This window comes from Vanessa atalanta, chromosome 20 (assembly GCF_905147765.1).
Source record: "Vanessa atalanta chromosome 20, ilVanAtal1.2, whole genome shotgun sequence".
NCBI lineage: Eukaryota > Metazoa > Arthropoda > Insecta > Lepidoptera > Nymphalidae > Vanessa > Vanessa atalanta.
Window position 1 is genome coordinate 8,055,742 of NC_061890.1, and position 20,790 is coordinate 8,076,531.

The 20,790-nt window shown below is 32.1% G+C and overlaps 1 protein-coding gene across 2 annotated transcripts in view; it reads left to right on the forward strand.

Annotated features, from left to right (window-relative positions):
- LOC125071973 (zinc finger CCCH domain-containing protein 13) overlaps positions 1 to 20,790 on the forward strand; it is an 80,306-nt gene that overhangs the window by 39,165 nt on the left and 20,351 nt on the right. For both annotated transcript variants that reach the window (XM_047682424.1, XM_047682425.1), the window contains exons 3-4: positions 16,616 to 16,812; positions 18,278 to 18,459. In XM_047682424.1, coding sequence (XP_047538380.1) covers positions 16,648 to 16,812; positions 18,278 to 18,459 — 347 coding nt within the window. In that variant the 5' untranslated portion in view covers positions 16,616 to 16,647. The remainder of the gene's footprint in view (positions 1 to 16,615; positions 16,813 to 18,277; positions 18,460 to 20,790) is intronic.

Genomic DNA, 20,790 nt, shown 5'->3' on the forward strand with positions numbered 1-20,790 from the left:
ATTAAATTCCGGATCACACCTATTGTATATTATAGATGTACAATGTATTCGTAGTTTTCTAAACAAATATTATGTATCTGGTTAGATAATTCTTAATGAAGAGAGACTCATAAAAGTTTCCTTAATCAAATTTTATGTATTTTTCGAAGGTGTGTGTGTTCGGCGTTCTAAGCGTTTTTTAAGAACCTCAAGTAGAAAATATTTAAGTTTCATTATTATTTAATATTCTATACAATGGGCAACTCTCGGCGCACAGGTGTAGCGCGTGGCGAGAGTTGTGCGGCTCGGAGGGGGTTCCCATTTCTTACATCTTTACTTTATAGTTTATATCCATTTAGATTTACGATTAATTCTCTCAATTCTTAACTTTCGAATGGTATATGAATAATTATATGTTAGTTCTTATTAGAATACTAAAATGGAATATATCTGGTTAATACCGAATACTCTTTAGCTTTTAGGCTTTAGGCAGGCCTAAGGTCGAGGTGTCACGGTAGCAGGCGCAATCCATCCCGTGATGCCCCCCAAAAAGAAGGACTGTTTTCTTAGTGGTCAAAAAGGGTCAGGGAGGGCTCCCTGACCCTTTCAGACCCTTTCAGGGAGGACTTCCACGTCATATTAGGAAATATAATGCATATTTTTTTTTTATAATTTAATTTAAATCTATTTTAAATCAATTTTGTTGAGTCAAATCAACATCCGTACGAAATGTACGACAGCAAAAACCTCTCGCTGAGTTAAGTGCAAATTTGACGGATATTGAAGTTATAAACTTGATTGATTTAGAATGCTTACTCGACTTTTAATCTTTAGTGGGACAAGTTTATTCGTTGCATAAACCTAGTTCCAGTTTAAATCAGGTTCGAACTTTCGCTCCTACGTTTTGGAAATACATTTTAAGTAATGGTTATTTTTACATAATAATTAAGACTTTCGATTTCACATTTTAGAATTTTATAGTTTAATTGACAGTGGCAATAAATAGATACTCCAATCAATGTAGATAAATAATTAAATCTTAAGTTTGCGACGACATTTATAGCGTTAACATTTAATATAACGCTGTAGAATGAAATTCTCGAATTAAATATTATATTTAGATATTGTATATAAAATCACAAAAAAAAAATGTTTCTAAAAATTCGTATTTCAATGTGGCTTAAAATAGTTAAATACTTTTTAGTTAGGTATGTTTGTCATATAATGTACAGTTTCTGAGCTATTATAGTGTCCAACGCCAGATATATTGTTTAAATTATAATTGTGATACTGTTCGTCAAATATGCACATATTATATGTTTAAGTACATATCATTTATTTAATAAACTTTCTTTAGACAACGTATTCAGGGCGGCTTATATTAACTTTGTGTTATTCATTATATATTCGATACACAATTAATAAAACCAAAGTTACTCGCATAGATAAAATAATAAATACATATACCACAGATTAATAAATAAAATAAATGTACACAAAGGCGATCTGTTCGCTGATTTCCACAGACAATAAATGAAACATTTGTAATGGCTAACTGATTAGACTAATAAAATAATGTATATAAAACTTATATCAGTAGATGCAATAATAACTCTAAAAATACAGATATTTAATGATCGATTTGTAGTGAGTTGAATTCGAATTGCTTGTTTAGGTAAATATTTAGTCCACTGTTCCAGTGACAAGCGGTTTGAAAGTAATACGTCTGTTGAACGGCAGACTTCCGCTGCAGGAAGTTACGTCATACTACCGACCTAAACCTGAGCAAATGTATGTTCAATTAAAATAAGACTCGGTCGTCGGTCTTACACTTTTTTTTCTATTGATCTCAATTATTTGATAAAATATTTTAAACCACAGATAATAAACATAAATTCGTTTAAATGACCTTGAAGTAATAGCGTAATTGTTTGTAAATATTTCGTTACTGGTGACTTGTTTGTATGAACCAATTTGTTATGTGAAAAGTGGTCTACAACCAGAATATCTAAGTCAATTTAACAGTGAAATGGTGGATTTGTACACGTTTTTATTTTTAATTATGCCCTGCACCATATTATGTAAATAGTTTATATTTTACTAAATATACTTGTTCTTATTTTTTTTTTCTGACGGAAACTTGTTTCCGTAAAGCAATTTGGTTATAATTTTTAGGTTATTATTATTGACAGCACTTACGCAAGTACGCACACATACGCACCTTGAGATGCAACTTATGACAGTTATTTTAAACTTCATTTCAATAGTAGGTACGCGCCAGGGCTTCGGACATAAAATAAACAAAAAAAAAAAGATTTGCTAATACCTCAGATATATGCACTACTAACAGTTCTTGATTAATATATCTGTATCTGATTAATATATATTTTAGAATTAATTTTACTTCCGAAATTCCAATAACAGTTTCGTCGACGTTCAAAACGCCATTTTTTCGCAAATCCACAGTGAATATCATAGATAATTCAAGCTGTCAAATGTTATTTATTTGGCTTTTCCCCTCTTGTCGTTGAAATAGAGTATAGTGTTCATACGCATGTTTAATAAGATACGTCCTTTCATATCAAAAGTTTCTTCAATATATATCGAGAGACATATCAGGTCAAGTCATATGTACATAAATAGATAATATATTTTTTGCACCTCATGTAAAAATATACGACCTCATTTTACTGTATATATGTAAATAGTTGCGTGGAATGAAACGACAAATTAAAGTCGCAATAGGCAATTAATTACTTGCCATTTGCCGGTTAGTTTCCGGCTTTCTTTACGTAAAACGAAATAAAAACATGACACGACCGAGTGCATCGAAACGCCGAGTTTTTAAACCTCTTTTTTTAAAAACTCATTTTCTTACCAAATAATTTAAAGAAAAAACAACGATTGAGTTTATTTTTACATCAACGTCCCGTTCCATTTTAATTTTATGCTATTTAGCGCTTTTCTTGTTTATTCGTTTACATTAAATTTTATAAGATATTTAAATAAAATAAGCGCATTATAATTTTAATTATGTAGTATCGTTAAAAGGAACGATAATTAATTTAATTTAAAATATCAAAAAGTGTATTTTATAATGACTATGTTTTTTCTCGGTGATTTCAAGTTAGCGTCTACATTCTGAGCCAGTGATGATTCAAAAGTGCTTATAACAACAGAAAAACCTATATACAGTATATTATTCAACACAAGATAATAAAAATGTTAAAAAAGCGTGGGTTTTACTCGTTGACTTGGTACAGGATATATTATATCTATTGTATTTAACTAACAAATGTTAAAAAGGGTTACTACTGAGTTTCTTGTCAGTCCTTATCGGTAGAATTTACTTCCGAACCTGTGGTATCTTTCCTTAATACAGTTTTGTAAAATGTCGATTTAAAAGTACTTAATAAAAGGTTATTTTGACACTTAAAACAAATAAAAAAGTTGCAACGCTTTCAGTATATGATATCAGTATACATCATTATCATCGTCAGTATGACATCAGTAGTTTCCAGTCTCACCAGCTGGAAATTTAGAATATTTATATGACGAGCGTGAATCTGATGTTCTTGTAAATATTATTATTTTAAATAAGGTGAAGTATACAATCTCGAATCCAACATGGCGGAGCTGTCATTATCTAAAATAATTAAATTTAATTAAAATTTGAAAAGGTAAAATAAATAAATTGTTTCTACAAAGTTCACACCGACCTACTCCTTAGGACAATAAAATTGTGTGCTTATATGACATCGTTGATTCCCAAGCTATATTAGTTCCTATTACGGCAATGTAAGTGTGAAAATTGCTTGTTATTAAAGAGTCGTGACTTGGTAGAACAATAAGCTATTATACTAGCACGGATTGCGGACGGAAGACAAACCCAGCTAAAGAATCGACACCAACAATAGACATATGTACTGCCATCATTCCGCCCTAATTGTCTCACTATAAGTACCCCGTAATGCGTAAAATTGGACTTATAAACTTGGTAATATGAAAAGTATCCCTTGATGTATTTTAAAATATAAACAATAACGCAGAACAATTACGCACCTGCAAGCCCCCCGGTGTTGCAGATGTCCATGGGCGGTGGTAGTCACTTTCCATCAGATGAGCCTCCTGCTCGTTTGCTACCTATAACATAAATAAACAAACATACAATCAGTATCGCGTCAGCCGATCTCTGACTGCCTAGCTACCTAGCCTTGTCTCAAGTTTCACAACCGTTCTCTCTTCTTCCAAAATCTTTTAGTATCTAAGGTATCTAAATCTTTTACTAAATTCGAAATACTATAAAATCTATTTACAATAAAAATAATAATAATTTATTTAACAATTATATTAACAGCAATTACTTTTACATATTAATCAGTCTTACTATAGTTATATTAGATTAAGAATAGCCATATTTAAAGAATGACAGAGAGGTGAAAAGAGGATTATTTATTAAATTGAATTCTGTTACAAATAAATAATAAATATACAGATATTAATTAATAAATTTATACGTATAAATAAATCATCATCAGATTTTATGTATTTACTTAATGAGCCGACTTAACTTTTAAAATATTAAATTTAAGTTATCATATAAATTTCTTACTGAACATAAACAGTCCTCCCTTCCTCTTAAGACGTTTTGAGTTTACTACATATGAATATACAAACAAGGATGAGACATCCTTTCTCTTTTTCACCATCAATGTACCAAGAACAATGTTAGAAAGCGGAAGTAACACATTTTCAACGGTTTGCCTCTTGCCCAAACCGGAATTAAGTTTTAATGTTATACCACAGATTATAAAACAAAAGGCAGACGGAGTGCGCGGAAAATTGTCGTGCCAAAAAAATGCGTAGTACCACTACTTAGGGGCCCACCTTAGACATATCTGAACGTAGACTTGAAACCATACGACCTGTTTAATTTAATGAAGTTATGGATACTTTTGCATTATCGTCTATTTTTGACTTTGACTTGACTTAGTTGGGACCCCCATGAATCCACGGGGCCCTGGGCTGAAGCCCAAAAAGCCATATGGTAGATCCGGGAATCTGGGATACCGGGAAATTTGTATTCGTGTTCTCATTTTCGACTGGCTTTTGTTTTTTAATCTTGATCTTGATCTTAGTCAAAACTAACATGTTATAAAATTTTCGTCTTCGCCAGAACCAGATTAATTCCATAAATCCTTTCCACTCCATTTGAACACCGTGTCGTTTTGTTTAATTATTGTTTTAAGTACACTTTTCGTTTGATGTTATTTTTATTTCATCTACAAATATTTCCGTTCTTGTCTTGGGTTGGTTAATATAAGTTCTATTAATGCTTTAAATTTATTTTTTAGTAAGCTGTAAAGCAATAAAAATATAGTGTATACCACCTGACGATAGGCTTATATAGGCCATATAGACATTAAGTCTATAAGAAATATTAAACATTCTATATATCGCCACTGCGCCGCCAACCTTGGTAACCTCAGATGTTATGTCTCTTCTGCCTGTATTAACACTGGCACAAACCAGAATACAACAATACAAAGTATTGCTGTTTGGCATAAGAATATCTGATGGGTGGTAACTACCCATAAAGCATAAATCCCTACCACCAATTAATTTTATATTAGTAAGTAAGTATTGCCGTATAGTAAGCCGAGATGGCCCGGTGGTTAGAACGCGTGCATCTTAACCGATGATTTCGGGATCAAACCCAGGCAGGCACCACTGAATTTTCATGTGCTTAATTTGTGTTTATAATTCATCTCGTGCTCGGCGATGAAGGAAAACATCGTGAGGGAAACCTGCATGTGTCTAATTTCAACTAAATTCTGCCACATGTGTATTCCACCAAACCGCATTGGAGCAGCGTGGTGGAATATTCTCCTAAATTTACTAAAAGAACTTAGCCCAGCAGTGGGAAATTTACAGGCTGCTAATGTAATGTAATGTAAGTAAGTATTATATTATTATCTTATCTATAAAATCAGTGCGTGTAATACGCCTATTACAACATATATGAACAATTTATTAAATAAACAAGTGATAGTTCTTATTATAGTAATAATCTTACTCCTTCCGTGACCCAGCTCACTATCTGGGTTGCAATTAACCAAGGTTGCTGGTTGGCACGGGTGCGGGTTACATAACAGTTAACTGTGACGTTAACCGTTAACGGCAGACTATAACGGTAACCGTGATACTGTCGCTTAAACGTTATTAGTTCGTCTTCATGTCACGGTTGATACACATGCCTAGGAAGTAGGAACTCGTAGAGGTATTACTTATATACATTATGTTTTATGAGCATTGCCTGTACATAGTTACAGGTATATAGATACCGCCTTGGTATTTGTAATAGTCAAACTATATTTACTAATAAATGAGTACTAATTATTTTTTTAAGAGCCTTTTTTTTTAAGAACCACTGGGCCATCTGCCCAAGAGCCGGGATGGCCCAGTGGTTAGAACGCGTGCATCTTAACCGATGATTTCGGGTTCATACCCAGCCAAGCACCACTGAATTTTCATGTGCTTAATTTGTGTTTATAAGTAATCTCGTACTCGACGGTGACGGAAAACATCGTGAAGAAACCTGCATGTGTCTAATTTCAACGAAATTCTGTCAAATGCGTATTCCACCAACCTGCATTGGAGCAGCGTGGTAGAATATGCTCCAAACCTTCTCCTCGAATAGAAAGGAGGCCTTAGCTCAGCAGTAGGAAATTTACAGGCTGTTACTGTTACTATTTTGTAATAACTTAAATACTACTGAACCAATGTAGTTACATATAAATTATACCAGATGCAGTTCGTTTCGAAGATGAATTTAATATATTAGACTAGTTGTCTATGCAGCTTCGCTCCCGAATTCGAGTGGTCTTCAGGTGTTAGGTATAAAAAAGTAGTCTTTGTCTACTACTACAGCTCGCTTCATACTAAATTTTATCAAATTCGGTTCAGTCGTTTGGCCGTGAAAGAGAAAGACAGACAGAGTTACTTTCGCATTTATAATAATAGTGTAGATAAAGAAAGGTAACAGCGGAAGTGTCCCAATGCTGGACAAAATCTTTAAATGTGTAACAGTTTACACACACAAGTAAAAAACATGCAAGTTTCCTCACGACGTTTTCTTTTTAATTTTAATAATATAGCGGCAAGTTGATTGGCTGCCATTTTTGAAAAGTTCCCGTGTGTCTCCGAGACTCGTCATCAGATATTTACCAAGCTAAATAAAAATAATCTCATTCAAGTAGGCTCGTAAAAGGACATTTGAATCGTGATGTTACAGTTATAAATTCAATGTAAAGCTACTACCCACATCCGTAGTGAGAACCTTTTCCTATTTTGAATTCGGTTAGTGAAAAATCAGAGGTGACTGACCGGACAATACCGGATTGACACAAGGCTCATGTCATAAGTATCAACAACATACAATGTATAATCGCTTTGTTCTCTCCAGAATAATATTCAACTAATTCCATTTCTATTTCCTTCCAGACAATACATGTTAAACAAAACATCCATACGTCATTTAAGTCTTATTTACAACTTATATTTATTGACAGAAGAAAATAAAACAAATCCGATGTTCTGTTATTTTATTTGTTCGTTTATAGTTATAAACTTGGCCTATTAAAAATGTATCCGCCAAAAATTCATTTATAAATAAGGCATATTATTCAACATAGGATTATTTTAATGATAAAAAGCGTGGAATCAGTATTTTTTGATTTCCAAGTAGGTTATATATAACATTAATTGGACTTTATTCACATTATCTGTAAATTCCCAAGACAACATAGAAAACTAAGGAACTTTTTCTACATCGACTCGGCCGAGAATTGAACCCGAGATCTCGGAGTGGCGTACCTATGAAAACCGGTGTACACACTACTCGACCACAAATGTCGCTTTAATGAGCCTACTTGAATAAATAATATTTTATTTATGATTTTTAATTAAAATAAGTGAGATATTAATTTGATTAATGACACTAACTATTACCAAATCTCTTACCATCCATTAATATCATAATAGCGAAAGTTAAGTTTGTTTGTTCATCATTAAATTTTGCATACACAAGGACATCATACCTAACACCTCTCCCCACCTACACGAAATCACGGGCGGAAACTTATACACCTTGTTTAAAATACACACAAGTACATCATTAAAATTCCACACGAATTCCACGTTACATAAGAGACAATGTAATTATTTATGCCCAAGCGATTCGTACCTATATTGAATTTATAAAGAATCACTATAAAAGTATCTAACTAACAACCACTAACAATTGCATTGTTTTTACCAGACGGGTCAATGACCGTCAATATACATTGTAGTAAAAATATTAATGTTTTTTTAAAATATGTTTAAGATGTTTTCTTGAAATAATAATTAATTAAGTTTTGGGACTTTGGATATTATTCAATGATCGCAGTGATATTACTGTTTTTTTTGTTAAATCGATAAATTTATTTTACGTCATATATTGTAATTTACAGAATATACTTATTTATATATATGCGTAATAATCAAATTAATATACAATTTATTTAAATACACAGTTATATAAAAACTCGTGGGGAACAGAAGAAAGCGGTTTAATAATATTAAATTAATGCAAACACAGATCTTAAATTAGTTTTACAGTTCTTTCCTTGGACATTCATAAGTCGAGTGGACCCGATGGCATCCCTCCAATCGTGCTACGGACATGTGCTCCCGAGTTGGCACCGGTCTTAACGCGTCTTTTCCGGTAATCCTACGCATTAGCCGTCGTCCCGATCTCCTGGAAGACTGCTTTGGTTCATCCGATCCTTAAAAAGAGTAACTGCTCGGATCCGTCCAATTTTAGGCATATACCCATCACCCCCTTGTTCTCTCCAAGATAATGGAGTCCATACTAAACTGCCAGCTCCTTCGGTATCTAGAGGAGTACCAGCTGATAATTTACGATGAAGGGGTGAACCTTTGCGGGTAAACAGATCTATACTATAAATACAATGGGGTTCAATAAAGAACAGTCAAAAAAAGTAAGTAAGAATAATTAGTATTTTATGCCCCGCATAGGACAATGACCGCTTTCCGAATTGGTTAAATCAAGGTTAAATTCCAGTCGGTTTGAAAACTGCTATAAGCTATTGAGATTTGATTGTTTGGTGAAACTTACGTCACCCACTAACTCGCCTTCAACTACCGTGGCGGGTTACACGCCGACGCACCTGTTAATAGAATCGTTTGTAAATAAAATTCAATTTAACTCCGTGAAGAAACCTTTGGAGCAGGTTTTTTTTATAAACCAAATATAAATTAATTTGATCAACATTAAGAAATCAAAGTATAACCTTTGAGCTCTAATTGATATTATTATTTCTTGATTTTATTAAGTACTCAAACTATCTGCATACCAAATTTAATTTAAATCGCTTCAGCGGTTGTATCGTGAAGACGTAAACAGTTACTTGCGCATTTAAAACATTGTTATTGAAACTGAGATGATCCAGTATTTGATTAAGGATAATAATTTTAACTCATAAAAGAACACAGATATAAATTCTTACTCAAGAATTTGCGTCAATTAACCTCATACCCTCACTATTTTTTATTTTATTTTGTTTAAAATAGGTAGACTAGCAAAAGGGCCACCTGTTCACCGACCAGATCATTGCCCATGACTATATTGATGGCGTTCAGTAGTTATTGTACTACTAACAATACCAGTGGCTATTGGCGATATTGAATTACCATCAGATGCTCCAATTGTCTGTTCATCTATACTTATATGCGAAAGTAACTATGTCTGGATGTCTGTCTGTCGCTGTTTCAAGGCCAAACCAATATACTGAATTTGATGAAATTTGCTACGAAACATCTACACCAAGGATGAACCTGACGACCAACCCCTAAAACTAATATAGCCGCGAGCGATAACTAATCTAAGATTTTTTTTTAAAATATGCCAAATATAAATATGGTTGTATTTGTCGTTTAAAGATGTTATTTCTAGATAAATGTTGTGACTAAATTCACACAACCTGATATGTTAATAAGCAGATGTTTTCGTAGATGTATAAAAATACAATGCGCTTTCGAGACAGGTATGAGAGCCTCATAACCGACTGACCTTAATATTCGGGCACTGTGTCTCTTCGCATATTGTTCTACGGACTTCCCATACTTAATAAATGTGTTTAGTCGAACTTATTGTGCTGGAAGTAAAAGTGAAAGACCATCAATTAACTCGGTTGCATTTGAACGTAAACGCGATCTAATTCGTTCATTTCGAAAATGACTTATGACATAAAAATCATTGTTATAAAAATAATCGTACACTTATTTATACTAATGTCTGCCAAAGGAAAACTTATAGAAAGACATATAAATTAATTTGAATGTTTTAGTAAAGCTGTTTATCTTTGCCTTTTTTATATACTCAGGACTCAATCATTCAGAAATGAAAATTAAATATACTTATAAATGACGACGGCTCGGAATGGTGAAAGGAATACTAACAAAGATGCAATTTCCCGTTGAATAGAGGAAATAATACCATCATTGTTAAGCTAAGTTTTTAATATTACCACTATCATCTATAATGTATAACAATTATATTGTTATTCTATGTTTAAGTATTTACATTAAGATTAGCATATACTGTCACAGCCCGTCATAACCACATAGGGTACCATTGTAAATCAGCGTTGGTTTCTTGGAACACAACTTGGAAGCTGAATGGTACACCTATTTAGGACACGTTAACTATCATTGTTTTGTTTTGTAGATTATATATAATACCTATATATAATATAGGTATATTTAATTTATTGAAAATAAAAAAAGACATCAGTGATATTTTCGCTGCCATCAAGTAACGAAAAATAATTAGCCATTGTAATTCCATAAACACATATTATAATGGCGCAACATTAAAAAAAAACAATGCATATTGTTTCACACAATTATCATCACATGTTTGACTAAATAAACATAGTTTTTTCTTAGTATCGACACGTCATTGACATACCTACAGACGGACAATTGTCTGAAAATAGTTAGACGAAATAAAAAGTTCCAAGTCACGTATAGAAGTTTATTTAAATATTGAAGGTAAGGAAAAAGCGTTATGTACTCTCCAGGTGACTTTTCCCCCTCTCTAATACATATATACATTTTTACATACATTAACAGCTTCTAAATTTCCCAGTGCTGGGCTAAGGCCTCCTCTCCCTTTGAGGAGAAGGTTAGAAGCATATTCCGACACGCTGCTCCAATGCAATGGCAGAATTTCGTTGAAATTAGATACATGCAGGTTTCTTCACGATGTTTTCCTTCACTGGCGAGCACGAGATGAATTATAAACACAAATTTAACACATGCAAATTCAGTGGTGCCTGCCTGGGCTTGAACCCGAAATCATCGGTTAAAATGCACGCGTTCTAACCACTGGGCTATCTCGGCATTTTTACATAATATTATTTAAAGTTATTTAAGTCTTGTCATTTTATAATTCTCAAACGCTGTCAATTTATTTAATTGTGTCTGTTATTTAATACATACTTACATTACATACAACTTCGTCCCAACCGGATGTGCCACGACATCGGTAGTCTTTTTTTTTTTAATTTATACGTTCAATTTCATAACGTACCTACGTAGAAATGAGAAATTTATTATCTTTGAATGTTTGTTTCCGTCTAATAAAATCTAACAAAATTCAAAACTTTATTCTTAAGCATTTGACTCTACAAAAAAAAAACATTATACTTAATAATGTATAAAGTCATTATCAATAATATAACAATGGTCATCGATTTGGAAATAAATATGTCGAGGTTTGAAATGTATCAATGTGTACCAAAGAAACTCAGCGGGATTTATTTTCTGTTAAAAATGTTTGTTAACAATTAATATACATACATTGTACATGTAACAGCTTCGCTGCGGTTTAATTCCCAAGATATCACCAAAATTATAGTTTGTGTATGCTCTGCCAAAACCATAAACATTTTTTTTTAATTTATCCAAACACACACTCATATATTTACATAACGCTTTCTAGGCTCTTGTTTCAATGTAATCATGAACGTGGAATAGTATAGAACACCGAGCGAAGGGGCGTAACGACTAATTTCTCAATCTTATAATTGTGTTTTTTATCATGTTATTCATTCGCCTAAAATGACTCTTCGTTGTGAGTCGTATGTAGATAGTACACTTAGTTCTTTTTTTCTAACAACTATTAACGGAATAAAATTCTTGTATCAGTTCTTCTAACGGCTATTTGGCCTGCGGTCATAATTTAGAGAAATAAAGTATTATTCTCTATAACGTGGCCTCATTAATTTTTTGACAAATGCGTGTTAAGAAAAAATATAAAATATATATAGCGTGTTGAAAACTGTACATTTTAACACGCTATATAGTGATTTAAAATTGACAATGTAGTCATGAAATTTTATGAATATATTTTTTATTATTCTTATTTTATGTTACGAAATATTATAACTGGCAACTTTTGGTTGGTAAATACTCACAAGCTTATTTTGTGACAGAAGTCAAACATTAGTTATTAGATGATTATGTAGTCGTACGTACTTAACTAAAATTTCCTTACGCCCCACCCTCTGGTTGGGCTAGGTTAGTTATATGGTACCATTTCCACAATTTTATAGTATCAAAAACTAGCAAACAGCCGCGCCACTGCTTCGCATGGATTCAATTAATAATAAAGAAAATGTTATGATATAAATATAATGGATAGCAATTAGGAATAATGAAGCTTTCTACCGGTAAATTATTTTATAGAATTGGGTTATTAATTTCGGAGATCCCCTCCTACAGATAAACAAAATTTTATTTGTTTATAATACTAGTATATAACAGCCCGTAAATGTCACACTGCTTAGCAAATACCTCCTATCTATATATGGTTTTCTTATGAGTTTCTTGCCAGTTATTTTCGGTAGAATCTACATTCCGAACCGGTGGTAGCTTTACTTAATATAGTTGGTTAAATGACGATTCAAAAGTGCTTGTAAAAGTCTAATTGAATAAAGTACATTTTGTTTATGATTTTTAATATATTTACATCCCACAAAAGTAGCATCTCACGACGTTTTTACAGTATTCTACGTGTCGAATTTTAAACACAAATTAAGCAGATACACTCAGTAATCATTGCCCAAAATTGAACACGCGGTCATCGTAAGAATTAATATATACCCAATGAACCATTCCGGCTGTATACATAAATAAAAAACCGAATTACATAAAAAAAAAGTATAACGTATGTAATTACGACTCGATATAAAGACACCGTAATGTAATTTTATAAAATTACATATTGCAAAAGTGCGTTAAGCACGCTCCTCACCAGGCGAACTGACACGTGAATCGGTGCCGCTATTGACGTCGTTACGTGCGTTTTATTACAGCAATACATTATTTATAGTTATCGACTAACGTTTGTATGAAACGATCCAATTTATCGTTTAATTTTAATCTATATGAAAATCAAAATGACCAATTTATGTTACTTCTAATAGTTCTAGTAACTATCTATTTCACTGGTGTTCGCCAGATGGACGAAATTCGAAAACGTTCGATCATTATTTTTCAGTAAAAGTGTAGTGTATTTTCTACTGTTATTTCCAAATAAAAAAATCGTTTGAGAAACGGACGAGAAAAAGAAACTGTACTGAACTTTTATAGTCATACATAGACTACCTGTTACCTGACCTACCTGACCTTATTAAATAAATCTGAAAAAAAAATTAAGGTTCGACGAAATACTAAAAATTATATATTTAATCATCTACGGACGATTCAGTCGTTATCGCGTGATTGCACACACACACACACCCAAATAAGATATATATAGAACCCCACATATTAGTTTATTTAAACAGTTAACTTTATATACTTGTAAAGTATTATTGTATTGACGATAGGAAATAAAAAAAAAAATCAGTGTAAGTCATTTGAAATGTTACAAATATGCACGCAATTAATTAACGGACCTCATACCTTATTACAGAAATCTAATTAAGGTGTTTAGCAATCGTAAATATTGAGCAATGTTAGCATTTTTCATAAGTATTAGCGGTTTTCGTATATTCTCAGTGAGCTGTTAAGAAAAGAAGTCAAGGTTTGTGAACAAGTGAAGCAATGAATGCGTGAGAGAATTCCTAATAAACAAACGGTCAGTCGAGCTGTGTATATACAATAAAATTGCAGCCTGCATTTTGTTTAGCATATACAATATTCGATATTGTATATGCTAAACAAAATGTTCAAACCTATACATAATGCATTTTAATCAAAAATATTATTTATATTCATATATATGTCATTACGTAAAATAAACTTTACCGAAATTATCTGTGGATAAAAAAAAACAAATGACGATTTAATTTTTAAATAACTTAAATAATCCATTTGATACATAATGTTATTTGATGAAATATAATAGATTAAATAAAAATATTAATAAGATTAGAAAATATCTATAAATTATATTTTAAAATTCAGAACAGTTGTAAAGTAAAAGATTTGCGAATTGAATGTGTGCCAATTGACCTTTTATAATGCGATATGTTAGCAGAATAAGTAGTAGTATAGTAGTTGTAGTATTAGTAGTAGTTTATCACCTGAGTAGTTCCTGACCGTTTTTTTTTTAATGACCAATAGTTGAATCTTTATTTTATCTACCTAGTTTATTTATCTATGACCATTTCGCGCAAATAAAAATAAAAAAAAAACCGACTCGAAATAAACTCTTGATAAAATACTGTTAAAAAAATTCGATCCCATAAAAAAAACACCCGTATTTTTTTACTATCAGGGATTGTATTTTTTCTTCAATTTCAAATAATTATTGTAATAACGGAGTTCTTAGATAACGAACAAGAAACAATTACAAGTTTTCTTTTTTATTTGTTCAAAAGTAATTTCAAATAAATAAGGTACAATCCTTATTGCTACAATAGGCTCGTGGCTATTGAAATCTAATATCGTATTTTGCAATATATTGCAATTGTTAAGTATGTTTACACACACAATTTAAATATGGACAATTCGTCACGTGCCCTATACCACTCAGGTGCAGAATATTAAGGACCTGAACACAGAAATTGAATAAATATTACTTAAAAGGAATAGTAATACTGTTTAGCCTCAGAGGATTATTGTTGTATGTTAATCATATTGGAATTTAATTAAATATAAAAATTATAATACATATAATACTTAGTTGTAAGTGTGTGCGTGCGATTATTAATAGTAACGTCGACCTAATATTAGTTTTCAAACATCCTGACTCAAAGGTTGACTGGAAGAAATCGTTAATAAGCGATAATGCTGTCTTTTGTCCTGTATTTTTTTGTACATTAATTGTAAAAGTATATTTATAAGTATAATATATAGTTAATTGACATGAAAATACAATTTAAGACGTAGCTTCTCAGCATTCCTTGGATTCACCCTCAGAGAGGGTAACTCTGATCAGATCTCGGGACTTGCGACCCGGGATATTTAAGGGGCCATTGTTGTGTTTTATGAACTAGTTCAAAATTGGTATAGCTCCAATTGTCTTTTTTTTTATAAATAATGATGTTTGATATGTCAATAAATTTACATAAATATTGCTGTACATGTGTACGAAGTTTCAACTCCTTGTGAAGAACGCTAAATTCGACAGAACGAATAAAACAAGCATTATTATATTAAACAAGAATTTAGCTTACAATGTGGAATTAAACGGGGTCAGTGACGTGCCCAAGTTGTTTCACTAAAGTATGCAAAACTCATTTGAACTGATACAAATTCATTGTAATATAATTCCATTACATGCGCAATTAAGGTATTTGGGTTTATGGAGTTTGAATGCCACTGAACAGCATAATAGAGGCACAAGGGACATAGCATCTTAGTTCCCAAGGTTGCTGACGCATTGGTGATTTAGACTGGTTAAAATATCTTACGGCACCAATGTCTATGGACAGTGGTGACCATTAAACATCAGGTGGTCTTTATTTGTCCGTTTGCCTACCTATTCAATGAAAAAAAGTAATAAGTATTAAATCTGTAAATATGTACAAAATGAAAACAATTCCGTATATAAAAAAAGTTTTTCTTAATGAATTTCCTAGTTTTAAAGACGATTTGCGCAGGGGCGTCAGAGCGCAAATACGGGTGGTGCTCTTTTTATCTATCTGACTTCCGTCTCTCTCATAATTCAATTAAATGAAACGATCAGATAGACTTCAAGAGCAGGACCAACGGCTTTAGGTGCATTTCGAATCATGAGATTATAATACTACTAATTTCAAAATCCCCGATTCTACTTAGATGTTTTATTCTTTGCCGATAATTATTAACAGCTGTATAAGATATAATTTATTATATATATTTCTAGACTAAGAGTATATTCATATATCAATATTAATTTAAATCACAGTATCAGTAATAATTTTATTTACTTTTTATTTTGATAGGTCATTATGTAAGCTTGTGTATTTGTAGCAACGTTATAGCAATCGACGTGACGATCGTTTCAAAACCAAACCACAAATACATTTCTTAACTTTAAATCCAGACAGAAATCTAACCGTAAATTCTTTTTCAGATATTCAACAATGACATAGAAGTTTATTCAAAATGGCGTTGAGACTAAAGAAAGATATAAAGAAAGCGTCGTACTACGTTTGGTTTCTCGGCGCGCAGGAGTCGCGCGGCCTTCGAGGCGAAGAGTTCGCCTTACCTGCGATAAGACTCTTGGAAGAGCGAGCGAGGAACTTAGAACCATTCAAAGTTACTCTACAGGTAAAGTCATTTCAGTATAATTAAAAGTAAGTACTATTTATAATTATACTCAAGAGCAGTTTTTTTTTATTTATAATTGCAATTTACACGCTATTTCTACTTGTGATATCTAGAAAACATATAATTACTATTTACATATAATGCTAAGTATGTTAAAATAATTTATTTATATATACAAGTATATAAAAGGCAGGATCCAGAATCCTGACTGATAATATTACATCATAAACTATACAAAACCACATGCAAAATATACACAATTCACACGCAAACACACAGTAACACACGCACACATACGCTTTTCTACTAGCGCAATCTTTATTTTCCCTAACATATATTTAATTACAAGCGATTCTCCGTCTGTCTACTAAAATTATACCATATACACTCATTATGTTATACTAATATTATGGATACGAAAGTATGTAACTCTGTCTGACTCTGTCTGTATGTTTGTTAGACTTTCACGCCCAAAACAGAAAAACCGAACTCATGGAAGGACCTCTTAAACGCGAGCGCAACTGAGGGCAACGACTAGTGTTAATATATATTTATATATGTAAGCGTTAGGTGCTTAAAATATAATTTACGTATCTGCAAACACATTTAATTTCTCGTTAAGAGTAAAATGTAGATTAAGTTTTTTTTTATATACGACCTCCTTAGAAAGTTGCACTCTTCAACGAAATATAAAAAGAAATGTATGAGTAATTCGTTCTCAACACATTTTTCGCTTATTAACAACAAGGTTATATATAAAATTATCATTAAAAATGAGGCCAACGAGAACAAAAATACCAGTTTTCATTTTACTTGTGACTGTTACGTCTAAAGACAATCTATTTCTCGAAAGACGAAACGAAACAAACTTATTATTGGTACGTGTCGTGGGTTTATATCTTTTTTTAGTCGGCTATTTCTTTCTTTTCTTTTTTTTTGTTTAGGTAGGCGGACGAAGTAAGTGGTCATCACCGCCCATAGACAATGGCGCTGTAAAAAATATTAACCATTCCGTACATCGCCCACGCGCCACCAAACTTTAAAACTGGGATGTTATGTCTCAAGTGCCTGTACTTACTGACTCACCCTTCAAACCGGAGCACAACAAAACTTAGTACTGCTGTTTGGCGGTAGAATATCTGATAAGTGGGTGGTATCTACCCAGACGGGCTTGTACAAAGCCCTACCACCAAGCTATATATATCATCTTTGGAACTAATGATCCAATTCTAAAATAATTTCACTGATAGAAAGAAACTACGTTATTCCTGAATGCTACCTATGGCATACCCTAGTATAAAGTTATATTTATATTAAATGTACTTATTAGTAAATTGCTTATAATATATTATAAAATCAATTTATTTATACATAGTATGTCTATCGCCGTTTCTTCTCAGTATTGTTTTAAGAACCGGTAGTTGTTACTTAAATTGAATAAAAAAAATGTGCTTTTATTAAACAGGTGTCCCATAAGGGCCTGAAGATCATCCAGAATGTGACAGCCAAGGGCAAGCAGCAAACGATCAAGCACTTCATACCACATGGCAGCATCACCAGCGCCGTCGTGCAAGGGGACGTGGTGGCGTGCGTGCTTCTATTGTACAACCCCATCACGGGCTGTCCAGTACACGTGCATGCTTACAGGTTAGTAATTAATTTATAAAAGTACAAGTTGAGCCAGTGGAATTCTTGGAATTAAACAAAAGATCGCAACTTCAAAGTCAGATAAGCAATGAGTTTACACATGTTCGGTGATTCAGGAAATCTGCATGAATCGGAAAAATCCCTCATCATCAATCTCAAATATTTTCTCTGATTCATTTTAATTTTGTTATTCCCTTTTCTTGTTCGAAATATAAAATATTTAAAGATGATTATTTTTTTGTGAGCGTTCGTGTTGCGCGCCATTATTTTTGATATATAAAACCTTATTATATTAAACACTTATCCTTCAAGGTGTGGACGTATCAAGTGATCGTTACAACATTAGAAACGCGGTCGTGCTCGGTTAGACTGTCGTGATTTGCACATTTCTATAAAATGACATCAAGAGGAATTGTGTTCCGTAATATAATGCAATGGTAGCTTACCGCAAATACTGGCCGGTATGAAATATCTCTTGCTCAGGAAACGCAGAGATCCATTAAAACATAATGACGTTTCTCATTTCCCCTTAATTTCCTATATCGCCGAGGAATTGATCATCGATGACATTCGTATTTTAAAATCGAATTAGAGAGATTACGTCATCGTGAGATAAGATATTAAAAAAACAGTTTTATATACGAAATGGTTTTGAATGTTGAGGAGTTCTGGAGCCAATACTGGATGTCGAAACTAGTCATGTATGTAAAATATATTGCCATAAAAACTGAATCAACATGTAAAATTTCAATTCTTTAGTATAAAAGGAAGTAATTCTAATTTAGCTTGTAAGATTCGACATAAACAAACTTACAAACAAACATTGCAAGATTAATGAAACATAAATATAATATTCTCGGCGAATTCCATATTTAATTTGTTTTATAAATAAAGTAATACCCAACACACGTAATGGCTTCAATTTACTTGTTTGCAATTCTCGCACCAAATATTGTACATGGATTGCTCTATGTGGTAAACCTTCACACATGTCCACGAAAATTGTATATAGTATAAATCCAAACAAATGAACGAACGCACACATGTATAATATCGAACGCGAACGCATACTACTATAATACGAACGAAAAAAGCATAATTTTGATATACTCGTATGTATATGATTTAACACTGCTAGTTTTAGTATTTTCTTTCAAATTAAGAACGACATTTTGTTTGTTTTTTTTTTTTTGCAATTTCGGCAAAGGAAGAATTAAATATGCCTTTCTATTATTAATCGAAGTTTATATTTCTTGAACCATTACAGTGTACTTGTAACAATTCAAAAATAAATATATTATATATTATTATATTTTCCTAGTTTTAAGATACAAAGACTATAAAAACTAAATTTAACCTTGATCTTTAAATATTTATATATATCCTGTTTTTAATACTAGAAATATATACAAAATATGTACATAACATTTTATATAACAGATAATAGAAAGATTTGTATGAGATAAAGTCACCTAACACAGCGCATAGTCCAAGAGTTTAGACCAATCAAATAATTTTCCCAAGTTATTAAGACTGTTTGTATTCAACACATGTTTAAAGTTGGCGATTGTAATGTAACCGGCTGGTGACCTACCGTTTGCGGAGCATGTAACAGGTTTGCGATCAACACGAGATAAATCACCGTACACTGACCTGCCGAAAAAATACACAGATTAAATAATGTACAATGAGGTTTATTTTGCATATTCACATCATTTTTCTTTCTTATCTGTGAACTTATTTTGTCTTTGCATATTAAGTATAAAGATTACGGGTAAGTGTTATTTTTTTTAATATTAGTCTTGGTCTCTGATTGTGAATGTTACATCCTAAAACATTTTATTTATTTTATGTGGCTCTTAAATTAAGCTTAATGATAATCGCTTATTAAACTTATGTTTAATTCTGTAAAATAAACAGGCTTTAAAACAATTTTACAGATATTATTTTGGCGCAAAAACACCCCCAGTGGATGTAAAGTGTATCCTAATCTAAGTCCGCGTATTAAATTCGGCCAAATACCAAAGATAATTATTATTTTTATAATTCTTTTCTTTTTCGGAAAATTAAGAAAAACATCATGAACTTCTGCGACACTATCCAACAAATCAGCAGGGTAGCGAAGTTGAATAAACTAAAAGTCATTTTAAGAAAAAATGAAGGCCCAGTAATGGAAATTATTTACTTTAAACTTAATTTAACGTCTAAGTAATAATTATTTTTACTATAATCGTATCGTGAGCAAATAAATTCATTAACAAAATATTGATAACCTGTGTCGTTATTTAGCTGAACATAAATATAAAACAGCCCTGTGCCCTTTACATACAA